Genomic DNA, 23,553 nt, shown 5'->3' with positions numbered 1-23,553 from the left:
CCAATGAAAAACTTCATTTTATAAATAAAATATAGTGAGTATATAAGAAAATGGGATTATCCCTCCAAACAAAGAGGAAAAAAACCTAGCTCCACAGCTGTGGGGCTCAGTTCAAACCCAAATGCATAGTTTAAGCCATGCTCGATGTCTACGTGTAAATCCAAAAGCATGTTAATACCTGAAAAAATACCACTTCCATCAAACCTTTCAGAAATCTCTCGATTTGTTTCTGTCAACATTACCAAGATGTTGATGAACTGTAGGAGTTCCTATGGCCAGCAATCAAGCGTGGTTTTGTCTCACATGTGTATCACGCCACTTGCGTGGTCTTTAGGAATGCCAGTTCTTTTCAAAGACCTTGTCAGACAGCTGAAGACAGAAAAAAAAAAAAAAAAAAGGAGGCTTTCCCCTCTAATTGGCAAGCTTGGTGGCAGTAATCCCTCAAGTCACACAAAAGAGGTTTGGCACACTTAACCAAATAACAGGATTAGCACCAAGTCTGGGAGCCATGGTTTTGGCATGACTTTCTGCCTTACCAAGGAGCGAAAGTGATGACAGAGGAGGCTATGGAAATCATTCAAAAGCAGAGGATATTTTTTGCACCATTAGGAGAGAGGGTTTTTTTTGTAAAATATCTGCTTGTGTGTTAAATGGGGGTAAGGAGCCACTCTCTGTTTTCACTCTCTTTTCATCTTGAAGAACAAACTTTAAAGAAAAAGGGAGACACAGGGCTGCAAAATGTGGTAAGATAGTGAAACACCCCCCAGGGGTGCCTGCGAGCTCACGGTGTGTGGGGGAGCTGGTCGGGATGATGGGTGCGTGAATGTTTTTTTTCAGTAATTGGCTGTCCATTAATGGAAACTAAAATTTACTTAAATTGTCTCCCTTTTCTTTTCTCTTTCAGATACGTTCAGAGGGTAGCCTTGTGGATGGCCCCGGAGCAGGCCAGATGGAACAGGACAGAACCAACCATGTTGACGGCAATAGATTGAGTCCATTTCTAATACCGCAATCTTCTCACGTTTGCCAGCCAGAGCCTTCTGCGGTGAAGCTACAGAATGGAAGTCCAGCAACAGAGAGGCCTGAAGTTGAAGTAAATGGAGACCACAAGCAGCTATTCGTTAAAAGCAACTATGGAGTGCTCCACCTGAAGGGAAGTCCAAACAACCGCGTTAGCCCCGACCTTTTACAAGAAAAGAAAGTATATTCCAGATACATGCAAAATGGTGGGATAAAACGCACTTTTAGTGAGCCCTCTCTGTATGGACTTCATGAGAGCAAGAAAGTGAAACAAGACAAAGAGGTAAATGGAGAAAAAGCTGAGCCAGAGGATAACAATGAAAAACCAAGCGTCTCCGATTGTTACAGTGAGAAGAAACCTGAGAGTTTTACAGGGCAAGAAAATGAAGCTTCAGATTTGATACAGTCTACAAGATACAACAGTGGTGGTTCAGAAAACGCTCATGACCTCCTGATTCAGGATGAGCAGGAGTGGAAAAACATTCATTGCCACAACAGGGACATTGTCTTACTACTTAAGAACAAGGCGGTGCCAATGCCTAATGGTGCTACAGTTTCTGCCTCTTCCATGGAAAGCATGCATGGTGAACTCCTGGAGAAAACACTGTCTCAATATTATCCAGAACACGTCTCCATAGCAATGCAGAAGAACACATCTCATATCAATGCCATTACCAGTCAGGCTACTAATGAGTTGTCCTACGAGACAATGCATTCATCCCATACCTCAGGGCAGATCACTTCCCCACAGACCTCAAACTCTGAGCTGCCTCAAGTGCCAGCTGTAGTGGTTGCTGAGGTCTACAACACAGAAGACTCCAGTAAACCGCCTGTATTGCCAGGTAGCTGTTCGCTTCAGAAACCAGAACTACAGCTACAGCAACAGATTCCGGGCTATGATCCGCAGCAGTTACCTGTAGGAAACAGTACTGTTCATGGAAGTGTAGGGCAGGTTCCCAACCAAGACCTCTCTCTAAGTTCCAGCAGTAACCTGCAAGCTCAGAACGCCACTCTGGAAAGGTTTTCTGAGCAAGCAGAAAACAATGGTGCTTTCTTTAAACAGAACTCAACGTTTCACAAAGATTCCTCCACTCCTCCTGCTCCGGAAATGAACAGTGCACTGTCCGTCATGGTGCTAGAAGGACACCATTCCTTTGACAACAGATGTGATGAAACTCTTCCTGGGGAGATAAAGAATGAAGGGCAACAGCAGGGACCAATGTTAGAAAGTCCCAGCCTCAGCCAACAACAGCTCCACCCTCAGCAGAGACTTCCGCAGCAGGCACAAACGTCACAACAAGATGTCACTGAAAGCAACCCGCAAGCTGCTGCGGCCGCCTCAATTCAGCAGCGCCCAGAAGAAATGATGCCGGCGTCAGAGCCTCCCCTCCAAAACCTGCAAGCGCGCGGAAGCGAGGGTGAATTGCAGCAACACTGTCAGCATTTCCCAGGACAGAGAGAACCCGAGATTCCTCCTGACAAAGAAAAGGACCAAGTGAAAGAGCCTGTGCAACAGGCTCAACATTATTCAAAACCAGCCTGGATAGAACTGGTTTCCACCCAGTTCCGCCAGGGAGAGCCTCCCCAAAAGCCCAGCGAAGCATTATTGCGATCAATTCTTCAGTTCCAGGCAAACACAGCCGAAACAGCCTATACAAAACAGTATGCTGGAAGTCCTGATGCATTAAAGGGGCCTTCAGGACAGCCCCAGAGCCAGAAGATAATGCAACAGGAACAAATTCCTCTGCTGTACAAAAACGAGACCTCCCAGCTGCAGCCGCGTCCCACAGCTGACCAGCAGCTGCCGTTCCAGAAACACTCACCGCAGCCACAGCTCACAAAGATGGATTCCCTACTCAAGTCCCAAGTGCAGCAACACCCTCCACAGCAGCTCCATTTCCAGCAAAGACCAGAACAACAAGCTGAACAGCCTTTAGGGACCCCCTTGAAACAGCAGCACTTGAATCTCCAGCCAGGGGAAAAGGAGCAATTCTTGCATTCACACATTTTGCAACAGATGCTTCAAAAACAGGCACAGCAGGTACAACTGCCGTGCAGTCCACAGCTAACCCCAAACCACCAACAGGCTCTGCAAATGAAAAATAAAGACCTGCCCCAAACCATCTCCCACTCCCAAAGCAATGCTGAGCAGCCGCTAGACAGGACATCCTTCAATCAGCTTAAAGTAGACGAATGTTTTCAAACTGGGAATAAGTACATGAAATCACCTGCATTCCCACTCCATAACCCTCAGCTAGGCCTGGAGCAGATACAGAGCGTGAACAACAAAGCTCCCCTTCACACTCAGAAAGCAGAGGCTAGTCTGCAGCATCCCTGCCCAAACAACATGCACTTGATTTCTGAGAAGAAGGAGAATACCACAAATATCGAACGCTTTGGAGCCAACAAAATGCAGGATTTGCAACATGTGCAGTATTTTTCAAATAACTTGACCACAAAGCAAGATGTGAATCACTGTTTTCAAGAACAAGAGCAACAGACACAACAAGCTTCAGTTATACAGCTACCGCCACCCCAGCAAACACAATGCTACGGCGGTAGCCTGAACCAAGATCTCCTGAGCCAGCAAGCTACGCAGATTCCTCAGCGGTACTTACCACACAGCCAGCAAACTGCCCCACACTCCCAAGACCAGAGAAGCTGTCATTTGCAGTCCCAAACCCCTAAGGATTTTCAAAAGCATGCTGCTCTAAGGTGGCTTCTCTTGCAAAAACAGGAGCAGCAAGCGTACCAGCAACCCAAAACCGAGATTGGTCCCAGTGCAGTGCGCAAGCCTGTAAAAATTGAGCCTGGCACAAAGTCTAATGCCTGCATGCGTCCGTCAGCCGGACAGCTGGAAAACAAAATGTGGAAAAAAACAATTAAACAAGAGAATCAGCACTTTGGCTGTGAGAACATGCAACAAAAGAGCATCATCGAGACAATGGAACAGCAGCTAAAACAGATACAGGTCAAATCACTGTTTGATCACAGGACTTTTACTATCAGATCACCTAAACATGTGAAGGTTGAAACAGCAGGCCCTATTACCATCCTGTCCAGAAATACCAGTGCTGCAGATTTTGACACTCAGACCCCAATCTTAGATCAACAAGCAAACTTGTCTGCTGAGAAAACCCCGACCAAAAGAACAGCTGGAACTGTTCTCAATAATTTTTTAGACTCACCTTCCAAGTTATTGGATACTCCTGTAAAAAATTTATTGGACACACCTGCCAAAACCCAGTATGATTTCCCATCTTGCAGCTGTGTTGGTAAGTGCTGAGATGTACTAAACATGTCGTATGAGCCTTCAAGTTGGGAGCGCAGGGTTAGTTGGATGTTTTTTGTTGGGGGGTTTTTTGAGTTAGATTTTTTAGAACAGTAAATACTTATAAAATTGCAGTTTTATACACTTACACCTAACTCCACTCATCCAACCCTACACGCAGGCCCCTTCCTCAATATTTCATAAAGCAATCACCTCTTTGCTTTCTCAGTCAGAATGCTTATGGCCAGTAACTTATCCCCTCACATCCATTCTCCTTGAGCAGCAGACACGTAATGACAACATGCTGATAAAAAGTAGGTCGTAACTTTATAATCTAACTTATTCATCAAGGTTAGATAATAGCATTTATAAAATATTTCCCACGTCCAAAACTTGAGATCCTTACAGCATTTTTTGCTCTAATAGTGAAATTGCTGAAGCTTCCCTCAGCAAAGCCTAAGCAAAGAAATTATTCCAAGACAGATTATTCCTCACTTGCTGCAAGAGTTTATCCTCCCTTTCATGCACGTGTCTCCTGCAAGGCTAAAGAGATCAGCAGTTTCTTAGAGAAGCTACGCAAGCAGTGCCAAAAAAGCAGTGAGGGGTCCCCTCAGTGTTCCTTCCTAGCATACCTGATCTCCAAAAACTGGAAGAATAGAGCAGAGGGAAGCAAAGTAGCGTGACAGGCATGGTCCCATAGCCTGAGCTTCCAATACAGCACTGACTGTGTCTCAGAGATGATCCATGGGAACAAAAAGAGGAGGTAATGGATTTCCAAAACTCCCAGGAAGAAAACTACAAGCCAGTTTCTCGATGTTCCTTATTGTTTTGTGAGAAACAACCTACAAAATGTAGTTTTTTTGAAAACACTGAAGTTGTTTGGGTTTTTTTTTTTTTTCTTGAGACTGTTTCTCCAATACAGTTGGCACAGGTTTTTCTGGAAATCATTTCATTATTCTCACTGTTTTTTTCAGCCAGTACTGCAACTTCTAACGAGGCAAAAGAGCTTGTTCTCTACTTGCATTTTAATTCTTCAGTCTTGGCAGACCCTCTAGGAAATAAAGGAGCATGAAACTTAGTTCCTGTCCTCTTTGAAGAGCACAGTGCCACAGCATAATCAATAAGGTTTATTGCTCTTTCCTACCAATACGTGTTCTTAGGAAGATTAAATTAAGCCATTCCCCCATCGACATGTTCAGGTTTATAGCACGCCTTCTTCGTTCTTCTGGAGGCTGTAGGTCAAGAGCAGCATCACCTCATCCAGCCTTCAGACTCAGTGTGGCACAAAGCATAGTCAGCCCTCAGACAAGCCAGCACAGCTCCACCATCTCCTCCTGAACCCAAGCAGCACCTTTCTCACTGCTAGAGCCTGCCTCCTGGTATCAAACCAAACATATAGCATAGATTGTCAATGCTGACGTGGTCCTACCTACACACAGAAAACTGAGGCCACGTTCTTAGCATACAAGCATTTTGACTAAGTCTTGCACAGGATTTCTTTCAGCAAACTTGCTTTTTTTTCATTTCACAGAGTCTTTCTGTGGGTGGCAGAAATTCTCTATGTAACCTTACTAGCCACTTTCTCAAGCTGTAAGTTCCTACACTGTAACATGTCTGCTGAAAAACAAGTATGTACAGCTCACTAATGTCAATATTTACTGTTTTCATCCCATTTATCCTTCTTTCCAGATACTGGGAGAGGAGGAAGTGGCAGAAGGAGAAACAATTGCTCGGTGATAACAGGAAAATGCCTTTTGAATTTCAGTGTAGAGCCCGAGATGTGAAACAATTGTTTGTGCTAGCGAAAGGCACACAGTCCATATCACGGCTATTTGCAGGATTAGCCACGTGCTTTGCATGTTTTGTACAAGTTGCGTGGGCATACTTTAGACATAAAAGTGCTTGAAAACTCTGACCCCAGACCTGTACAGCAGTGTTCTATCGAGCTAGATGTAAGCTTTGCAATGTGACTTGAAAGAATTAAGCTTTGATAATAACAACCTTTATTTTGTTTTAAACAGAGCAAATTATTGAAAAAGATGAAGGTCCTTTCTATACCCATCTAGGAGCCGGTCCTAATGTGGCAGCTATTAGAGAAATCATGGAAGAAAGGTAATTAGTGCAAAGGCACAGGGCAGATTAACGTTTATCCTTTTGTGGATGTCAGAATTTTTCCAGCTTTTGCACATAAAGAAATAAACAATTGCAAATCAAGTAATTACTTGTAGGCTTAGCTACTCCAGTGTTGCCAACATTACGCACTACGCTATTCACCAGAGAGTCACAATATTTGACAGGGCTAATAGTCTGCTGGCTGGCACAGGCTGCGTGCTTTGAGACAGATGCCAGCAAACCCAAGCAGGAACAAGTAGTCACCAGCCTGCCAAGCAGGACGGCTGGCAATGGCTGCAAACGCAGGCACGGACCTGGTGTTCCCTCTGGGTAGGAGAATGCCAAGGTAGGAGGAAGATGAAGAGCAGAACACCAAACTCCAAAATTAGCTCCCCCCACCAAATTTCTAAGTATACAGTACAACCTTAAAGGGCTAAATCTCACTTGGCCACATCCAGAGGAGTGCCACAAAGTTGTTGGATAGGATTTCAGACCAAGAATTGATAAGTAGTTTTGTGAAAAAACATCCCCCTTCGTTGGAGTATTGCACAAAGCCAGCTTTATCTTGATTGTGGACAATCCCTGTATCGTGTTGCATGCGGTGGTATATTTATTACATCAAAGCCAACCAAACCAGGAATTTTGAACAGCACAGAATAGATACATGACCTATTCTGTTTAAAAATGTGTGTAAGCACAAAACCCACCAGCCTTTCTTAAGTATTTGAATTAAAAACTGTCACAAAAGTGACTTATGCACTGTGAATTCTGCATCTCTTGTAACTTTTGGCATGCATAGACATTAACGACCAGATTTTTAGAGGTATCTGGGCATTCAGTTCCCCTCTGAACAAACAAGCAAACAAAAAGCTCCCCAGTAAATCAGAATTTGATTTGTTAATACCTTAAAAATCTGGACTCCAGAACTGCAAAGAAGCTCCAGCTAGTTGCAGAACCAAAAGCAAACGGGTATGATTGCAGTGCTGTGTCTGAGCTAAGGAGCGCCATTTCTTAGCAAAGTCTGTCAGTTTCTGCTCATCACTGCATAAGCATGGGCCACTCAGGGCATATTAAACCCTTCGGATTACCTCTACGTCCTGAGGTCCTTTTGCCTTTAGCACCTCCTTCCCTGCGACTCCTGTGCAGGGCTTGCCCCAGTACTTGCTTTCAGCTTTGTGAGCAGCTCAAATGCACGTAAGCTACATAAATCAGCTTCTTCCTGCAAAGGGGGGCTGAACACTGACCCTCCTGAGAAGCTGCTTACAATTTGTTATCTCCAGAGCTCTCACTGACTGGTTAATTCTTTAATATTTACAAATAAAAGAGGGAAGTCATTCACGTCATGATGTCAGTTTTTAGAGTTGAAACTTTTTCCATTTTTTGCTTTGGAATGCAATTTTTCATCCTTAATATTGACCTCACCTTTTTTCTTTTTTTTTTTTTCTTTTTCCTTTGTCTTTTTTTTTTTTTTTCAATTAATTTCATTTCACGTTGGCAGAAGGAAATCCTGAGAGATTATAGATAACATGCATCTACTCAGCCAGGTCCACCAGAGTATAGCAGGAGCCACTTGAACAATGGCTAGTTTTCAGCTGTTCATACGGTATGAACTGTGTGATTCCCTGACTGAAGAACTCCAGAACTCCTCGGTAGTTTATTTTGTATCCCTAAGTAAAAAAAAAAAAAAAAATACTATAAAGATACTCTTAAGCACGTGTGTGCAGTTGGTGACACCAATCACAACTGAAGCACTTTTAAACTGTCTTCCCATGAATATGGATCGACTTTTACAGTATCAGCACTGCCAAACAAACCAGGATTTGGATTTAGACTTGCAGATAATGTTTTAGCTATACTGGAACTAATTTCTTGCAGAATCTGTGGTGGATACATACATTTCACCTCTTCCTTCTCCCAACCTCTACTTCATGCTCAGTGAGTGTTGCTCCAGTTTTGAAGCCACTCAGCTTTGCCCTGAAAGCAAGGACGGCAAACATCAGGCACAAATCCTTTGTGACAGTTGAAAAGATTTCAGACAAAGTCCATATCATTTCCAGTGTGTAATGTACAACACTTTTCTATAGCAGCACCCCCACAGTTGTCTTGCAATCCAGAACAGCAAATTGATAGAAAATGTTGAGATTTAGAAGTTTAAAGAAACAAATGTATACTAACATCCAAGCCTAAGTAGGAAAAAGTGACCTAACAGTTGCCTGCAGAACACGTGTAGTACAACTTGATTTTATTTGTATAATTTCCTGTGACACTAAAATTTCATAATGAGATCACGTCTGAAAATAAGGATTTTTTATTTCCTTTACAGGACAGAAGTTTAAATACAAATATTTGCTCTTAAATATGTCACCAAGATTTTAGTGCAAAAACAAGAGGGATGGAAGGTCGAAAGTTCTCAAGGCATCGTTAAATGGCTGCAGAACAGGAAGGAACTATCTCAATTGCTCTATAGGCAACAGGCGAAGAACAAGGAGATTGTGATTTAGTCCCCACAATTGATTATTTAAAAAAAAAAACACAAAACAAAAAAATACACAAAAAAAAGGTAACACCAATGAGAGCAGCAGAAATCAGGAAATGGTGATGGAAGGGGAATTTGCCCAGTCCACAAAACGTAACCAGGTCAACACAGTTGCTGGATCTGTACCCTTGCAGACACCCAGGTTTCTACCACACAGCCTCACCTGAGACCTAGTGTGCTCTAGGGCTCAGCAGGTGGGTACCCCCCAGCTGCCACAGCCCAGGGACAGGCCTGGCCAGAGGACGTGCCTGGAAATGGCTTAACTGGTCTGATGCTTTTTACCGGTTCAAGACTTAAGATTTGCTTCACTTAGCATTTGCCACATATTTCCACGTGGTCCATCGGAGGATGTGGAAAGCGGATCCCATTTGCTTTGGGCAACAGCATGTGGGGCTAGATTGGCATAATCACCTTTGTTAAATGCTTCAGTGAGAGCTGAGCTTGCCCGCCTTGGTCGCAAAGACACACACAAACTGCATCATTTGAGGGCACCTTGTGACTAACGCAGTATAGAAGTCAGGCAGAAGTAAATAAGTAACAATTTATGAGCGGATGATAAAGGAAATAGATGTGATGCAAATTAATCATGACTTAACTGATTTATACTGTATCTAAGCCAGAAACAAGCACAGAAAATTAATAGTGACTACTGCATGCCAGCTGTTCCGTGACAACTTAATTATGTACATTTCAGAGTAATAACTTTAACCCAGAAATTAAAGAAAAATGTAAAATTCCTCCCCAAAATCAAGAGACTTCAAGTCCACTTTTCAGAATGTCATCTATAACAAGTTCCCTACAGAAACAGTTAAAAAGTTAGTGAATATTAATATGATATGGGTAATTTTTACTCATATGTGATGTATTAAAAATGTTTTCCTCTCTTAACGTGTCAATCCACCACGATAATAAAATCATCAGGATAAACCGCATTGCACATCCCTCCCTGTAATTCATTGTGTTAATTTTCTAAGATGAGACTGAAAAATGTGCTCCATCTTTTCAGTGTTCACGCAGAACCAAATTAATCTGCTTATTGTACGTATTTTTGTTTGTTTAAGATTTGGACAGAAGGGTAAAGCTATAAGGATTGAGAGGGTTGTCTACACTGGGAAAGAAGGCAAAAGTTCTCAAGGATGTCCAATTGCTAAATGGGTAAGTGGTGTATACAAATGTTAAGACTAATGACTGCATGGTTTGGTTTTTTTTGGAAATACCCACAGTAGCACAAGTACTGAGAAGCAAGGACAGTCTTATTTGAACATCTACTGCTTTCCTCTCATCAGGTCACAAAACTGAGTGGCTGATTACAAGTTTAGCTGCTTAATTTTGGGAGGGAAAGGGAGAGAGCTCCCATGTCCAGTGATTTAGTCCCTTCCTTAGCCGCCTGCCTTTCCCGCATGGCTCCTACCCTCAGCGCAAGTGTCCACCGTCCAGCTCTGTGCAGGGAGGCACCTCACAGCTCCCTTCCTTTTGCCCACTAATCAAACTGGGCCCCTTGTACCATAGCGCGGGTTCAGGAGAATATTTCTGCAGAATCAGAGCGTGGGGGATCCCTCTATAAAGCTGGCTTCCACCGCCATGGACTTTCCATGCCATCCGTCAAGCTTAGCCTCTTGAAGCCTGCTTCATTGAACAGAAAGAGTCACCCTGGCCCATATCAATGAGAAAATTGTCCAAGTTGCCAGAAACAAAGAGGAAGACAGAAGTAAGCTCCCCACGCGCACACTGATGCTGAGGTTTCCTATTCTCCTGCTCTTCGCATTAAGAACTGCGTTGTTTGTGTTGGGGCTCTGGGGTTGTGTGTTGCTGTGCATGCAGGTAGTCCGCAGAAGCAGTCAGGAGGAAAAGCTACTCTGCTTGGTGCGTGAGCGAGCGGGCCACACGTGCGAGACTGCCGTGATCGTGATTCTCATCCTGGTCTGGGAGGGAATACCAACAAGCCTGGCTGACAAGCTCTACTCTGAACTCACTGACACCCTGAGGAAGTACGGCACGCTCACAAACCGGCGGTGCGCCCTGAATGAAGAGTAAGTGGAACAAAGTGTATGCTCCCCAAACTTGCAACCCCGCCTTCAGCCTCAGACCTAGCACCTCCGCTTGTGCTGTTACCCTGAAATATGCATAACCTTCCCAACTATTTCAGGCAGTTTGAGAATGCACAAATCTCGTGAGAAAAACAAAGTAAACGTTCTTATAAATCAGGGAAAAACATCTTCCCAGAGTTGTGAAGCATCTCAGTATATTTAAAGGAAGAGATCTTACCAGGGCCCAGGACAGCAGATACCTCAACCGTGAAATTTATTTCGAGATGTGCCAAATCATACTGTAAGTCTACAGAAGCTAGCCTGAATCTAAAGTAGTTGCATTGTATTGTTTCCCCGTGTCTTTCTCATAGCAAAGAACATTTAGACCAAAATTAACATAGCTATCACTGTGTGTTGCTTTGGTTTCATGGGTAGAGTCATATTTCAGGAATTATTGCTTAGCCGCTGTCAGAGGGCTCCCACATTCTTGCAGTGTTGTCAGCATAGTCCCCTTTCAGGTACCATGGATATCACCATCTAGCAAGGCACCACACAAACATACCCTCTTTCGAGCAAAACCAGGTTTCTCATGGATGTGGTAGAAAGCTCATAGGCCTTGCTCTGCAACCATGACATTATTCACTCCAATAAATTCTTCCGTTATAATGCATTGGCTTCCCTCTTTCATTTCTTCACTATTTACTGATGGAAGACAAGCCAAGACCAGTAATTTCCCAGAGCACTGGCAGAGCGCCGATGCCCGCTGCGGGAGCACCCCAGGGTGACCCACCTGCTGCTAACAGCCATATTCTCCTCTTTTTTTAGGCGGACTTGCGCATGTCAAGGGCTGGACCCTGAAACTTGTGGTGCTTCATTTTCCTTTGGTTGCTCCTGGAGCATGTACTACAATGGTTGTAAGTTTGCCAGAAGCAAGATTCCAAGAAAGTTTAAGCTGATGGGGGATGACCCAAAAGAGGTTGGTGTCCATTTCTAACATGAGCCTCATTTGCAAGGAAATGTTTTCTGTCACTCCGCAAATAGAGATACAGTACAGGAGGCCAGGGGCCAGAGCCCTGCCTGAATAGCATACATGGAGGGTAATTAAATAACTGCCAGTCAAAACTGATTGATTCCAGTCACTGAGCCAGATGAATTGGCTGGCCAAGTTCTGGCAGCTGGTAAAAGCCCCGAGTCTTGAAACCAGAATTAGAGAAGAGGGCACGGCCTGAACAATCGTGGCTGTATTATGCCTGCAGTTGGGCATTCCCCAGTGGCAAAGCACAAAGTTTACCAGCTGAAGGCACGGAACAGGGAACGAGGGCAGCCTGCATGGAGACAAACATGACGAAACTCTGAGATGACAATAGGAAGACTTATTCTACATACAGTCTTGCCCCACTGAATGTTTCCAGACTGGGCTCTGTGTTACAGCAAACTGGCAGCTGTTTAAAACAAGTCAGAGTAATAAAAAAAAAAACCATTGACCTCAGCCTGGGCACAAGATACCTTTGAAGTTATGACTGCAGTGACTCCTGGACACCTCCAGCCAGTCGTGTGTCTGGGAGGCTCCAATGGTCCAGGCTGGTTTTTGGCAAGCACATGCAAATTGAGTCCCTCGCTTGTTTAACGACACATAGGTCCACAGCTTTCACTGTGTTCTGGTGTCTCACACAAATCCAAGCATTTCCTTCCACGTTATCAGAGAGCCAGGTACTTCGGCATCCTATGGCCTGTGCTGAGGATAGCACACTATTTAGAATATCATCGTAACATACAGGTTGTCCTCCCCACTGCTCTTGTACGGCCTCAAGACTTACGTAATACCTCTCCCTTCAGTCACGCTGTGGCACAAAGCCCTCTTTATCATAGCCTGCAATCCTAAACCCCCTAAATTTTCTAAGCTGGATACCTGGCCAGAGCCCACCAGGGCTCTCTTCCAACTTGCATTCCTGGGTTTACTTCCCATGAAAGCCAGAGCTGGGCAGGGAAGATGGTTTGACCATGCGGTCTTGTTCCCACACAAAGCTGGGGGCAGACAGGGCACGCACCCAGGCGCTGGGTCCCAGAGCATAGACACAGTTTATAGACAATACGAATAGGATCCTCACCAATAAAAACCAGAAGTAACACTTGCAAGTGGTAACCTATGCGCCGTACAAAAGCTCCCAAGTTTTGTCAGCAGCAGGTCACAGTGAGATATTTTTGACAATTTCATAATGTCATTTTGGAGTCCCAAACTAGGATATAGTCCCACAGCAGGAGGTACAAACACTTGTCTCTCTCAAACCTGGAGGTTTTTCACAGCTCTTCACACATTCCTAAAATATACAAACTCCTAAAAACAAGTATACCACTCCACTATGCCACCGTTCTTTATGCACTTGAAATTAAAAATAAGGGCCTCATATAAGCAAGGTTTTGAATTTGGGATTCTCATCCTGAGAGGATGGGGAACAATTTTGGAGTATGTTATTAGAGTACTTCATGTTTAAGGAGCCTTTCATTTTGAGAGTGTGTACCTCTCCTTGTAGAAAAAAAAAAAAAAGTGGTCATTCCTACCTCCACATCATCAACTGCTAGACATGTCCACAATTCCTCATTGCTTGACAATTGGGAACTTTTTGAAATCTGAAATATTTAAATAATTTTAAATTGCTGCATGAAAAGATACTTCAGTGTGTCGAAGTGCTGTCATTGCAATGCACAAACCCGTTAAATTAGCCGGATTTACTTGATGGACCTTTCTGATATATTCTCTCAAGCTTTCCGAACAGCACTATTTTCCCAGAACTCCAACAGGGAAAATAATGAGGGTCACCACACTCAGATCTAAAACATTTCCATGTTGAAGAATGTGATTCTTCTTAATATAAACTAAATTAAAATTATAGTATGTGATGTCCTCTTGCAAATTTCACACTACGCTACTGCTTCATTACCCTAAAGGCTGTGAAACAATAAAATGGAGATTCACAACACTTATTGACTAACCAAGAACAATAACCATCTAGGCTTTTACGCAACTATCAATGTAAACATAATGGCATAAACACTCTTATTTCTTAGATCCCGTACATACAGTATGGAAATGTCACTGAACTCTTATTTCATCTCCTAACAGGAAGAAAAACTAGAAGCCAATTTGCAGAATCTGTCAACCCTGATGGCACCTACCTACAAGAAGCTTGCACCTGATGCCTATAACAACCAGGTATGCTGGGGAAAAAGGGAATCAGCACAGCCATGGAAATAACCTGATTTTTATCACGCTTCCCAACGCTTCAACCTTGCACCCAACAATTACGTAGATATTGTGCCAGTGTTCCTTTAACATCGGGGTAAAGACAAACAGAAATGAACAATTCCACTTAAAATGCTTTGAAAAGTAAAGCTAGCAGAATTTGGTCCACTAAACAGAACTAATCTTTTCACCTACATCAACACAGTAAAATGACTCCACACTTGAGCAGAACTCTTCAGCTCCACAACACAGATTTCTGGATTTAGCTGATTCACCAGCTAACTAGCAAAACAGCCACAGAGACGGCGTGAGATTGGCAACAGTGTCAGAAGTCAAGTATCATATTGAACTTGAATCCTGAAGGCACAGTTTGAGTTCTGCTTTCTCAAGTGGCAGATGAATTTAGTTTTCACCAAAATAGCCATTACAACCATGCTTTTAAACAAAGTTTCATATTTGAACACAGTCTCGCATATACACAGAAGCGCCTGCACCGGCCTTCTTGCGTGAGGGGGCCGTGCGTGCAGATTTTCTGAAGCGGTGTTCACAGATACCAGCACATTCAAAGCTCTTTTGAGATTCCCCATTGTGGCTGTCTCTCATTCGCGTTCCTTTCCCAAACATCTTTCAGATATTTACATCAAAATTTAACAATATACCCCTTGCAAACACATACTTGTTGCTCAGATTCACTACCATTCACAGAATTACAGTCTCCAAACTATCAGCATCGCTACAAAATACATCATCTTCTTTCTTTCCTGTTGACAGCATAATGCTGTAGCAACCAGCACAAGACAGGTTTTCAAGATTTTCAACTGTAACAGAAGCAGTGAACTGTCACAAAACTGTCCATTTTTGTTTGCCATAAAACTCACTCCTTTACTGCACATGTAGTAGCAACTAGACAGGGTAAGCAGATTCCGCACAGACTCACCCAATTTCATGTGCTGGATCAGATAACGTTTGGAGACTCGTTACGGTGGAAACCGTGGCCGTGTGCCCATTAGCTGTGGTTATCTGTCCAAGTATCTCAGAGACATTCTGCAAGAGAAGAAAGGAAGAGGAAGAAGAAAAAATGAGGGGGTGGTGAACAATAAAGTGGTTCTTTGCTTGGGCTGCTTTTCTTTTCCCACAAAAATTCACAAAATAGCTTTTCTGCATGTAAACTGTGGTCCTGCCCGACACTTGTTGAACATATGTGCTTTTACAAGTTTCAGTTTTTAACCTTGTGTAATAAGGCGTGTGTATAGCTTGGCCTACTTCAAGAGCTTCATGCAGATCTTGTATTCGTGGGGAAACCCTGATCAAGCTCCTGTCAGTGGCTTTAAAGAGAGACGACTGAGGCCTCATTTGTATGGTACTGTAAAAGGTTCTAAAACCAAAAAGCCCTAAAACCAATCCCCCTTTGAACCCTGAAAAGAAACTCCAAATTCCCAAATCTATTCTCATCCAAGCCTGGAGTGCTACTGCATTCAAATCTAGAATTGGGTCTGTTTTTCCAGCTGGACTCAACAGAATATCTCAGAGAACACTTGCACCAGTATGCTTTAATGAGGCAATTATAGTCTGGCTAATGTTTCAGACCATTCTTGTTTAATTCCAAACAAGTTACTTGTTTCAAGTTTTGTTCTGCTTTTATTTTCAGATTCTAAGGAAGTAAATATTCCAAATTTTAAAAATAAAGGTTTGTGAGCAAACTAGACATGTTTTTAGTGATCTTGGATCAAGACTTGGCAAAACCTCTAATTTCACCTTAGCTTAAAATGGGATCCATTAATTGTAGATTTTTTTGCATTCACTTGAAAGGTTCAGGAATTTCAGCAAAGCATTTTACAAGCATGGTTTCATTTTTAATTTTCTAAATAAAATATGAAACCGCCCTTTGTCTAAGGCTTGATCTTCCATTAAAAAATCCTTTCTTTTTGTGTAAGGTTTGTTGTTGCATTATCAGCTCTTTGTCAAGCTCCTTAATAACGAGTGCATGGGTAGACAGTACTGTCTTGACTGAGTTCTCTCTCTTTTTGGTCGGGGTTAGAGCTCTACTTAAGCTAATGAAATATAGGTTTAGCATGCCAAAATATTACAAATTAAAAAGCAAATTATTTTCATGAAGTCATTCTGAAGTCAGTTTTATAAAGCCATTTTCCCTTAATAACTTGGTATATTTCCCATCTACACAAACACATCACTATTGCAGTGCCAGAGGCTGAAACCACGTGCTGCATTTGTCATGTAAAAACACCAACCACTGGCACAGAATCAAAAGCAATACGCAAGGAAAAGTATTATTGGCCAATTTCGCAGTCACACCAGAGTCAGAAGGTAACAGGGAACAAAGCAGCAAGGAGTGAAGTGCAGATACAAAATTGCCATCACATTGCTCGATTTCATTTGCCTTCAAGACCTGTATGTTGCCACCTCCAAGATGTTGGGGCATCACAAGATGCTGTGACAACAGCAGAGCATTCAGTGCTCATTCTGTGGACTGGAGCATCCAGGTCAGTTGCAGTGATACCTGTCATCTCTTTCCAGATCGAGTATGAACACAGAGCACCCGAGTGTCGCCTGGGTTTAAAAGAAGGTCGCCCATTCTCAGGAGTTACTGCCTGCCTGGATTTTTGTGCTCATGCTCACAGAGACTTGCACAATATGCAGAACGGGAGTACGCTGGTAAGTCCGTCATGCATACAGCTTCCTTACTCCAGCACTAATTTCATATATTTAAGTCATTATCTCCCATCAGTTTAAATTTATACTTGCATAACACAGATTGCTAAAAAAAAGAAGCATTAAGCAGTAATTGAGCTAACTTATTACTCCCTACACAATTTTTCATTCAAATGAGTGAGACTTATGGTGTATTAAATAAAAGTTTTAATATAGAACTGGTAAAAGAGAAACCATGGAGACAATGGAAGGTCCCAGCAGGGCTGAAGTGCCTGTTTCAGCATTCCTGGCACAAAATGGTTTGTATTTGTCCTCTTGAAACACTTTTTTTCTAGGAACTTTGGGGTTTATCTTCTCATAAAATAAAAATGGAAAGAAAAAACTTCTCTCTAGGCAAGTTTTGGAAGTTGTGGATTTCGTTCCTGCTTGAGATGAGCAGAAAGTCTGCAAGCCTTGCCATCCTTTGTATTGCATGTGTGCCCTTTACCCTCTTCAGTTCTGATCTCTAGCACGTACAGCAAAGGTTCGGTAGAAGATACCAGAAAAATAAGCTGCTTTTCAATGTGTAGGATTATTTCTGTTTCCTGCCTACTCTCTGTGACAATACAGTTGGGGTACACATGAGAAAGAATAATCATCAGTTCTGAATAATAATAATAGTTGTAATCTGAAGCAACTACCTAGATTCACTGTGCAGCTCTTACTACAACCAGAGAGAATATCTGCTTTTTAAATACCAACTAAATTTTTCCCGTCTCCAGGGTCTGACTTAATTGACAAGCCAACCATCACCAATACAATATATATTTCTGGCTGAGCTTTCTTCCTAAAACTGGCTGATGCAATGATTTTGCTACAGAATATGTCTGTATCAGCATTTTTTTTTTTCACTGAGATCCTCCCAATATATTTTAGCTGGAGCCAACACAGTGAGTGTGCTGCATGACACAACAGTAACTTCCTTAAATCTTATTATTGACATTACGGTAATTGGCTCCTTTGCGAAGGCCGGGAAGTTCCCGTTGTAAGGGATTGTGAAATACAATGGCAGTGTGTTCTGTTCCACACTACTTCTAGTAGGTAGCTACTTAATGTATTATAGTGAAAAAATCTTCAGGTGAGTACAAGATCCCAGGTTCCCCTGTTTTAGCTCTCTGGCCATGGTACAATGGATCACAGAGTTTGTCTCACATTAGGGTAATCCCTGACTATACCGGTCATTTCAGCACAAGGAACAGATACATATGAAACCACAGGCTTGTCGCAATATGCATAAATTGCACAGAAACTTGCAGTTTGCAAATACCTTGCCAGATGTCAATGCCGACAGTGGCAGGGCAAGGCTAGTATTTCGGACCTCTTAATCTCAGACTGGTTTGAGAGAGTTACTCTAACACACCTTCCCAACAGGTTTGCACACTAACTAGAGAAGACAATCGTGAAATTGGCCAAACACCAGAAGACGAGCAGCTCCACGTGCTCCCATTGTACAAAGTCTCTGATGTGGATGAGTTCGGAAGCACTGAAGGCCAGGAGGAGAAGAAGAGGAACGGCAGCATCCAGGTCCTTACCTCCTTTCGCCGGAAAGTCAGGATGTTAGCAGAGCCCGTTAAGACCTGTCGGCAAAGGAAGCTAGAAGCAAAGAAAGCAGCTGCAGAAAAGCTCTCCTCCTTGGAGAATGGGTCTAGCAAAGCTGAAAGAGATAAGTCTGCTGCAGCACGCAACAAGCAAGGCAGCTCTGAGGCCGCAGGTCATGCAAAGCAGCTAGCAGGTAAACACATCAGTCTGGTCGGGATCTTTGTCAACAGGGGTAAGCTTCTTAGAAATCAGGCTCATTTCTAACGAGTCTCAAGAAAACCATTATTCTCAACCCAAGAACATTTTCAAGTAAAAAGGAAAGAGAATTCTTGAAAGTAAATAACAAAATTGTATATTTATAGAGTGCCAAATTGTGGTCAACACTGGAGAAGCAAAAAAAAAAAAAGTTTATGTTGTATGAGAAATCCTTTATTGCTGGATAGTTAACACCTGTACGAGTCTGGTGCTTTGCAAACTCTGCTTGCCATCTGGTGTATTGTGAAGTACTTTTAAAAGACTAGTAGTGCTAGAAGCCATAAAAAGAAGTGTGTGATGCTTCTGCCAAAGAAAGAATGACCTACACATCGCTCACTGTCTGCCACTGTTACAGAGAACCTCCTAATTTAAGGGGATTCTAGCCTAACCTCGTTACCACTATTTATACTCTCTGCTTCAAGACCAAAAGCAGAGGAGGTTTTTCCATAGTGGAGTAAGTTTAAAAATCCACTTAACAATCCCTGGCAGTTTTCGTCAGTAGATCTGAGAGTCCTGAGCAAAGGAGTTCATCATGACTATTTGATTATTACAGCAACTTTTTCAGAGAGGAAAAAAGTGATACATCCAAGGCCACCCAGAAGATCACTGAAATACCTATGAATAGAAGTCAGCTGTCCCATGACCCAGGCTAGAGTTGTAACCAGTAAACGATGTCATTTCCCTTTAACGAATGTTTTCACTCTTCTGTCTTCAGTTAATCTCACTTGTTACTGAACTGTTCTATCAGTGAATGTCACAGTGAATGTACGTAAAGCTAGGGACTTTTGTTGAGACAGTTCTATTAATATAGATGAGAAGAATTATTTATTCTTGGGGAAAAGAAGGTCACCTTGTGCGCGGCTGTTGATGCTCCATTTCATGGGCTACTTAAATGATGATTCAACTCTTTGGATTTTTTGCATGTGACTCTGAACAGATTGCACTGTCTTCTTTTTCCCAGTGCTACTAGCATCTGATCTCACTGGATACATGCCAGAATGGATGAGTAGCCTTAGTATTTATTCAGCTTCTTAATTTTTTTAAGTTTTTTTTTTTTTAGTTGAGATACAAAAAAGGGAACCTCTGTTAACGTATCATATGATACACTTTTCTTAGAAATTTCATAAATATGTTGCACGAAAAGTTATAAATTATGCAGTTTGTTGGGGTTTAAAAAAAAAAAAAGAAAAAATTTGTTGTATTTTTTTTTCTTTTCACATCTACAGATCTTTTACGTCTTTCAGGATCAGCCACACAACAACAACAACAGCAGCAGCAGCAACATCCCCAGCGCACTCTCCCCAACAACCCTCAGTCAAATCCTATTAACTCATACTCGGGTGCAGGTTCTGCGAATCTCTATGTAAGGCTGCCTAACCCAGCCAGTGCTTACCCAAGCTCTTCATACACTTCAGATCTCTACGGAGGGTCCAGTCCCATGAACCTCTATACAACCTCATCACAGCCTGCGGGGTCTTATTTGAATTCTTCCAGTCCCATGAACCCTTATTCAGGATCATTAAGTCAAAATAACCAATATCCACCCTACCAATGTAATGGGAACATACCGATGGACAACTGCTCCTCTTACCTGGGCTCCTACCCTTCCCAGCATCAGCACATGGACTTGTACAGTTGCCAGAGCCAAGACCATATGTCTAAACTAAGCCTACCACCCATTCAAACATTATACCAGCATAGGTTTGGGAATAACCAGAGTTTTGGTCCCAAGTACTTGAATTACGGAAACCAAAATATGCAGGTAGACTCCTTCAGTAATTGCACCGTTAGACCAAATGTACACCACATAGGGTCTTTCTCCTCCTACTCCACCCATGAGGCTGACGGCCATTTTATGGAGGTCGCCTCAAGGTTAAAATCTAATCTGAGTAATCCAAGCATAGACTATGCCTCCACGGGTAAATCCAGTGAACACCAACACGTGCAACCCCCTCCACATTTAGCACATGACTACCATTCTGCTCCAAGCATCTTTAGTGGTCCTCCTAATTCACTGCATCTCCAAAATAAGGATAGCGAAATGGTTTCACATGCAGTTAACGGTTTGTCTAATATGCTTCCAGGTCAAAACCATGATAGGACTACTCCCCAGGGTGGTTTAGATAAAACTGATGTGCTGAATCCAGAAAAAACAGAGGATCCCGATGAAGTCTGGTCAGATAGTGAGCAGAGCTTTCTGGATCCTGAAATTGGAGGAGTGGCAGTTGCTCCATCTCATGGGTCAATTCTCATAGAGTGTGCAAAACGTGAGCTCCACGCAACGACCCCCTTAAAAAATCCCAACAGGAACCATCCCACCAGAATATCCCTTGTCTTTTACCAGCACAAGAGTATGAATGAGCCAAAACACGGTCTGGCTCTGTGGGAGGCAAAGATGGCTGAGAAGGCAAGAGAGAAAGAAGAGGAATGTGAAAAGTACGGTCCAGACTACGTGCCTCAGAAATCTTATGGCAAAAAAGTAAAGCGGGAGCCTGCTGAGCCACACGAACCCTCAGAGCCAACGTACGTGCGCTTCATCAAGTCTCTTGCACAAAGGACACTGTCGGTCACCACAGACTCCACAGTAACGACATCTCCATATGCCTTTACACGGGTTACAGGGCCTTACAACCGATATATCTAACTTCACACCTTTGTTGGTTACCTCATTTGAAAAAAACACCTTGTCAGTAGGGTAGTTCTTCTATAGGTTTTGGGGAAGGCAAGGGTGGAGAAGAAAACAGTGTTTTTGTGAAACTCATCAGTGGAAAAAGCCTCAGCACACCAGCAAAAAGAGGTAATCTCACTATCGCACTTACTTTCCGCTGATTTTTAAGTGGTCACAGATGGCACGTAGGAAACAAGACCAAAGCATCCTATGCAAAAACAACAACAAAAAACAAAACAGTGTTTCACAATTTACATTTGAAAACACTGGCTCCATTACTGAAAGAGATAATCTGCAAATGGATATTTTTTTTTTTCTTACAGTTTTGCATATCTGTGGCCACTCTTAATGTCATCAAGTTTGCGTAGTCATGGAACAGGAGCAAAAAAAAAAACCCTAAAAAAATAATACTGTAGTATTACAACTGCAGGAATCTTAAAATAACATCTGGTGCTGAATCTATGATGTACTGAAATACTGGAATTATGGCTTTTTAACATGCAGTTTTTACTGTAAACTTATTAGTCTCTTGATTTTATTTAACAAAGTAGATAAGTATAAAACATAATGAATAGACAGCAAAACACTGAATTTGTTTGGATATTCTAAAACCATGGTGCTATCTAAGAGAATGGTGTCTTTATTTTAACAGTCGAACAGTTAATGCCTTTATAACAAAATGTCAATGGTGTAGTCAAATGTTCTTCAACAACAGGGAGGACCTTTGCATTCATGTATGTATTGAATTTACCTGGTGTTAAAATAAGCTTACTTTTTAACAGATGGGAATTACAAAGACCTCTGGATTTTGCTCATCCAGTCAAGTCCTAGAAAAGGACAATAAAATATAGAGAGAGATATTTTTTTTTAAAATAGTGTTTCAAAAGCACTTTGTCTACCTAAGCTTGGCAACTTGAACAATGCTAAGGTACTAAGACATTAAAAAAAAAAAAAAAAAGAGTTTACTTTGATTTTAAAATGCAAAGATAATTTTTTTAAACTAAAAGAGCTTTTAAATACTTTTGTTTTAGCCGTGCATCTGCTAGTGGGCTACATATCCATTTTTAATACAGTCAGTTATGGTAAAAATGGGGCTTACTGGATATAAGGGAATACTTTAGTTCACAAAACACATTTTTCTGGTGCTCATCTCACACAGCTATACTGTAAACTGTTTTCTACAATTATTATGACAAGTTCATTGCTCAAATATGTACAGTTTTAAGGAACGAATTTTATATTAACCACAGGTAATAATTAGCAGCATGTGACAGACTACAACTAGCTAGCTTGGGCTTCTGCTGTTTTTCAAGATCTGTACGCTCCTCAAATATCGAATGGCAGATTGCTTTTGTGTTGATAATTATGTACATTGTGGTGTCAGTCATTTCTCGGTGCGAGTGTCCTCTTTTCCAGGAAGATTGAGCAGACCGATGCCTACACAAGATGAATGAAACAGGGTTAGTTCTGTGTGATTCCGTTGATTAAATAGAAAAAAAAGAAAAAAAAAAACAAACTAGGCAGCTGGCTTGCTGTGGTGGTTTTAAATCATTAATTTCTATTAAAAAAAAAAGCAGGAGAGTTGTATAGTAAATTAAATTGTAAACAAAACTTTTTTTAACGCAATGCTTTAGTATTTTAGTACTGTAAAAATATTAAATCTATATATATTTGGGTTTTGAGCTGAATTCACATCATGGTGCTACTCAGCCTGCTACAAATATATCATAATGTGAGCTAAAAATACATTAAAAGGTTTGAGTGATGTTCCTACTTGTCATATACCTCAACACTAGTTTGGCAATAGGATATTGAACTGAGTGTGAAAGTTTATATATTGTATACCATCTTTTTCCCCCAATAGCCTTTGAAAAAAACAAACAAACAAAAAAAAAACCAACAAAAAAATAAACTCTCAATACTTGACATTTTAGCAAGTATAACTTGAACTTCAACTTTTTTTTTTTTTTGTTCTAAAAATTCAGGGATATTTCAGCTCATGTTCTCCTATGCCAACGTGTCACCTGTGTGTATGTAAAGCTGTTGTAGGTTAAATATATTATTCTTGGGTTTTTTTGTTTTGGTTTGTTTTTTTTTTTTTCAGGGATTTAATGCTTTTCTTTTGAATCCCTTCTCTAATTTTTCTTGTACATGTATTGATGTAACTAAAACTAA

At 41.8% G+C, this 23,553-nt stretch overlaps 1 protein-coding gene across 1 annotated transcript; it reads left to right on the top strand.

Moving 5' to 3' along the window:
• Nucleotides 1-910: 910 nt before the first annotated feature.
• Nucleotides 911-22,330, top strand: TET2 (tet methylcytosine dioxygenase 2). Its single transcript, XM_010083347.1, has 9 exons — nt 911-4,295; nt 6,313-6,403; nt 10,001-10,094; nt 10,761-10,969; nt 11,792-11,942; nt 14,088-14,177; nt 16,743-16,880; nt 18,288-18,648; nt 19,937-22,330. The coding sequence occupies exons 1-9, from the start codon at nt 950-952 to the stop codon at nt 21,352-21,354; spliced, it is 5,898 nt and encodes a 1,965-aa protein (XP_010081649.1). The 5' UTR covers nt 911-949; the 3' UTR covers nt 21,355-22,330.
• Nucleotides 22,331-23,553: the final 1,223 nt, after the last annotated feature.

This window comes from Pterocles gutturalis, unplaced genomic scaffold, assembly GCF_000699245.1.
Source record: "Pterocles gutturalis isolate BGI_N339 unplaced genomic scaffold, ASM69924v1 scaffold36010, whole genome shotgun sequence".
In the NCBI taxonomy this organism is placed as follows: Eukaryota; Metazoa; Chordata; class Aves; order Pterocliformes; family Pteroclidae; genus Pterocles; species Pterocles gutturalis.
Note: the sequence above shows the minus strand (reverse complement) of the source record. Positions and strands in the feature narration are given on the sequence as shown.

Bases quoted from the DNA above. Each gene is read 5' to 3' on its own strand.
- TET2 (XM_010083347.1), top strand. From the start codon at position 950: ATGGAACAGGACAGAACCAACCATGTTGACGGCAATAGATTGAGTCCA. The intron at 10,095-10,760 runs GTAAGTGGTGTA...CTGTGCATGCAG, and splicing joins GATGTCCAATTGCTAAATGG to GTAGTCCGCAGAAGCAGTCA. The intron at 14,178-16,742 runs GTATGCTGGGGA...ATCTCTTTCCAG, and splicing joins CTGATGCCTATAACAACCAG to ATCGAGTATGAACACAGAGC.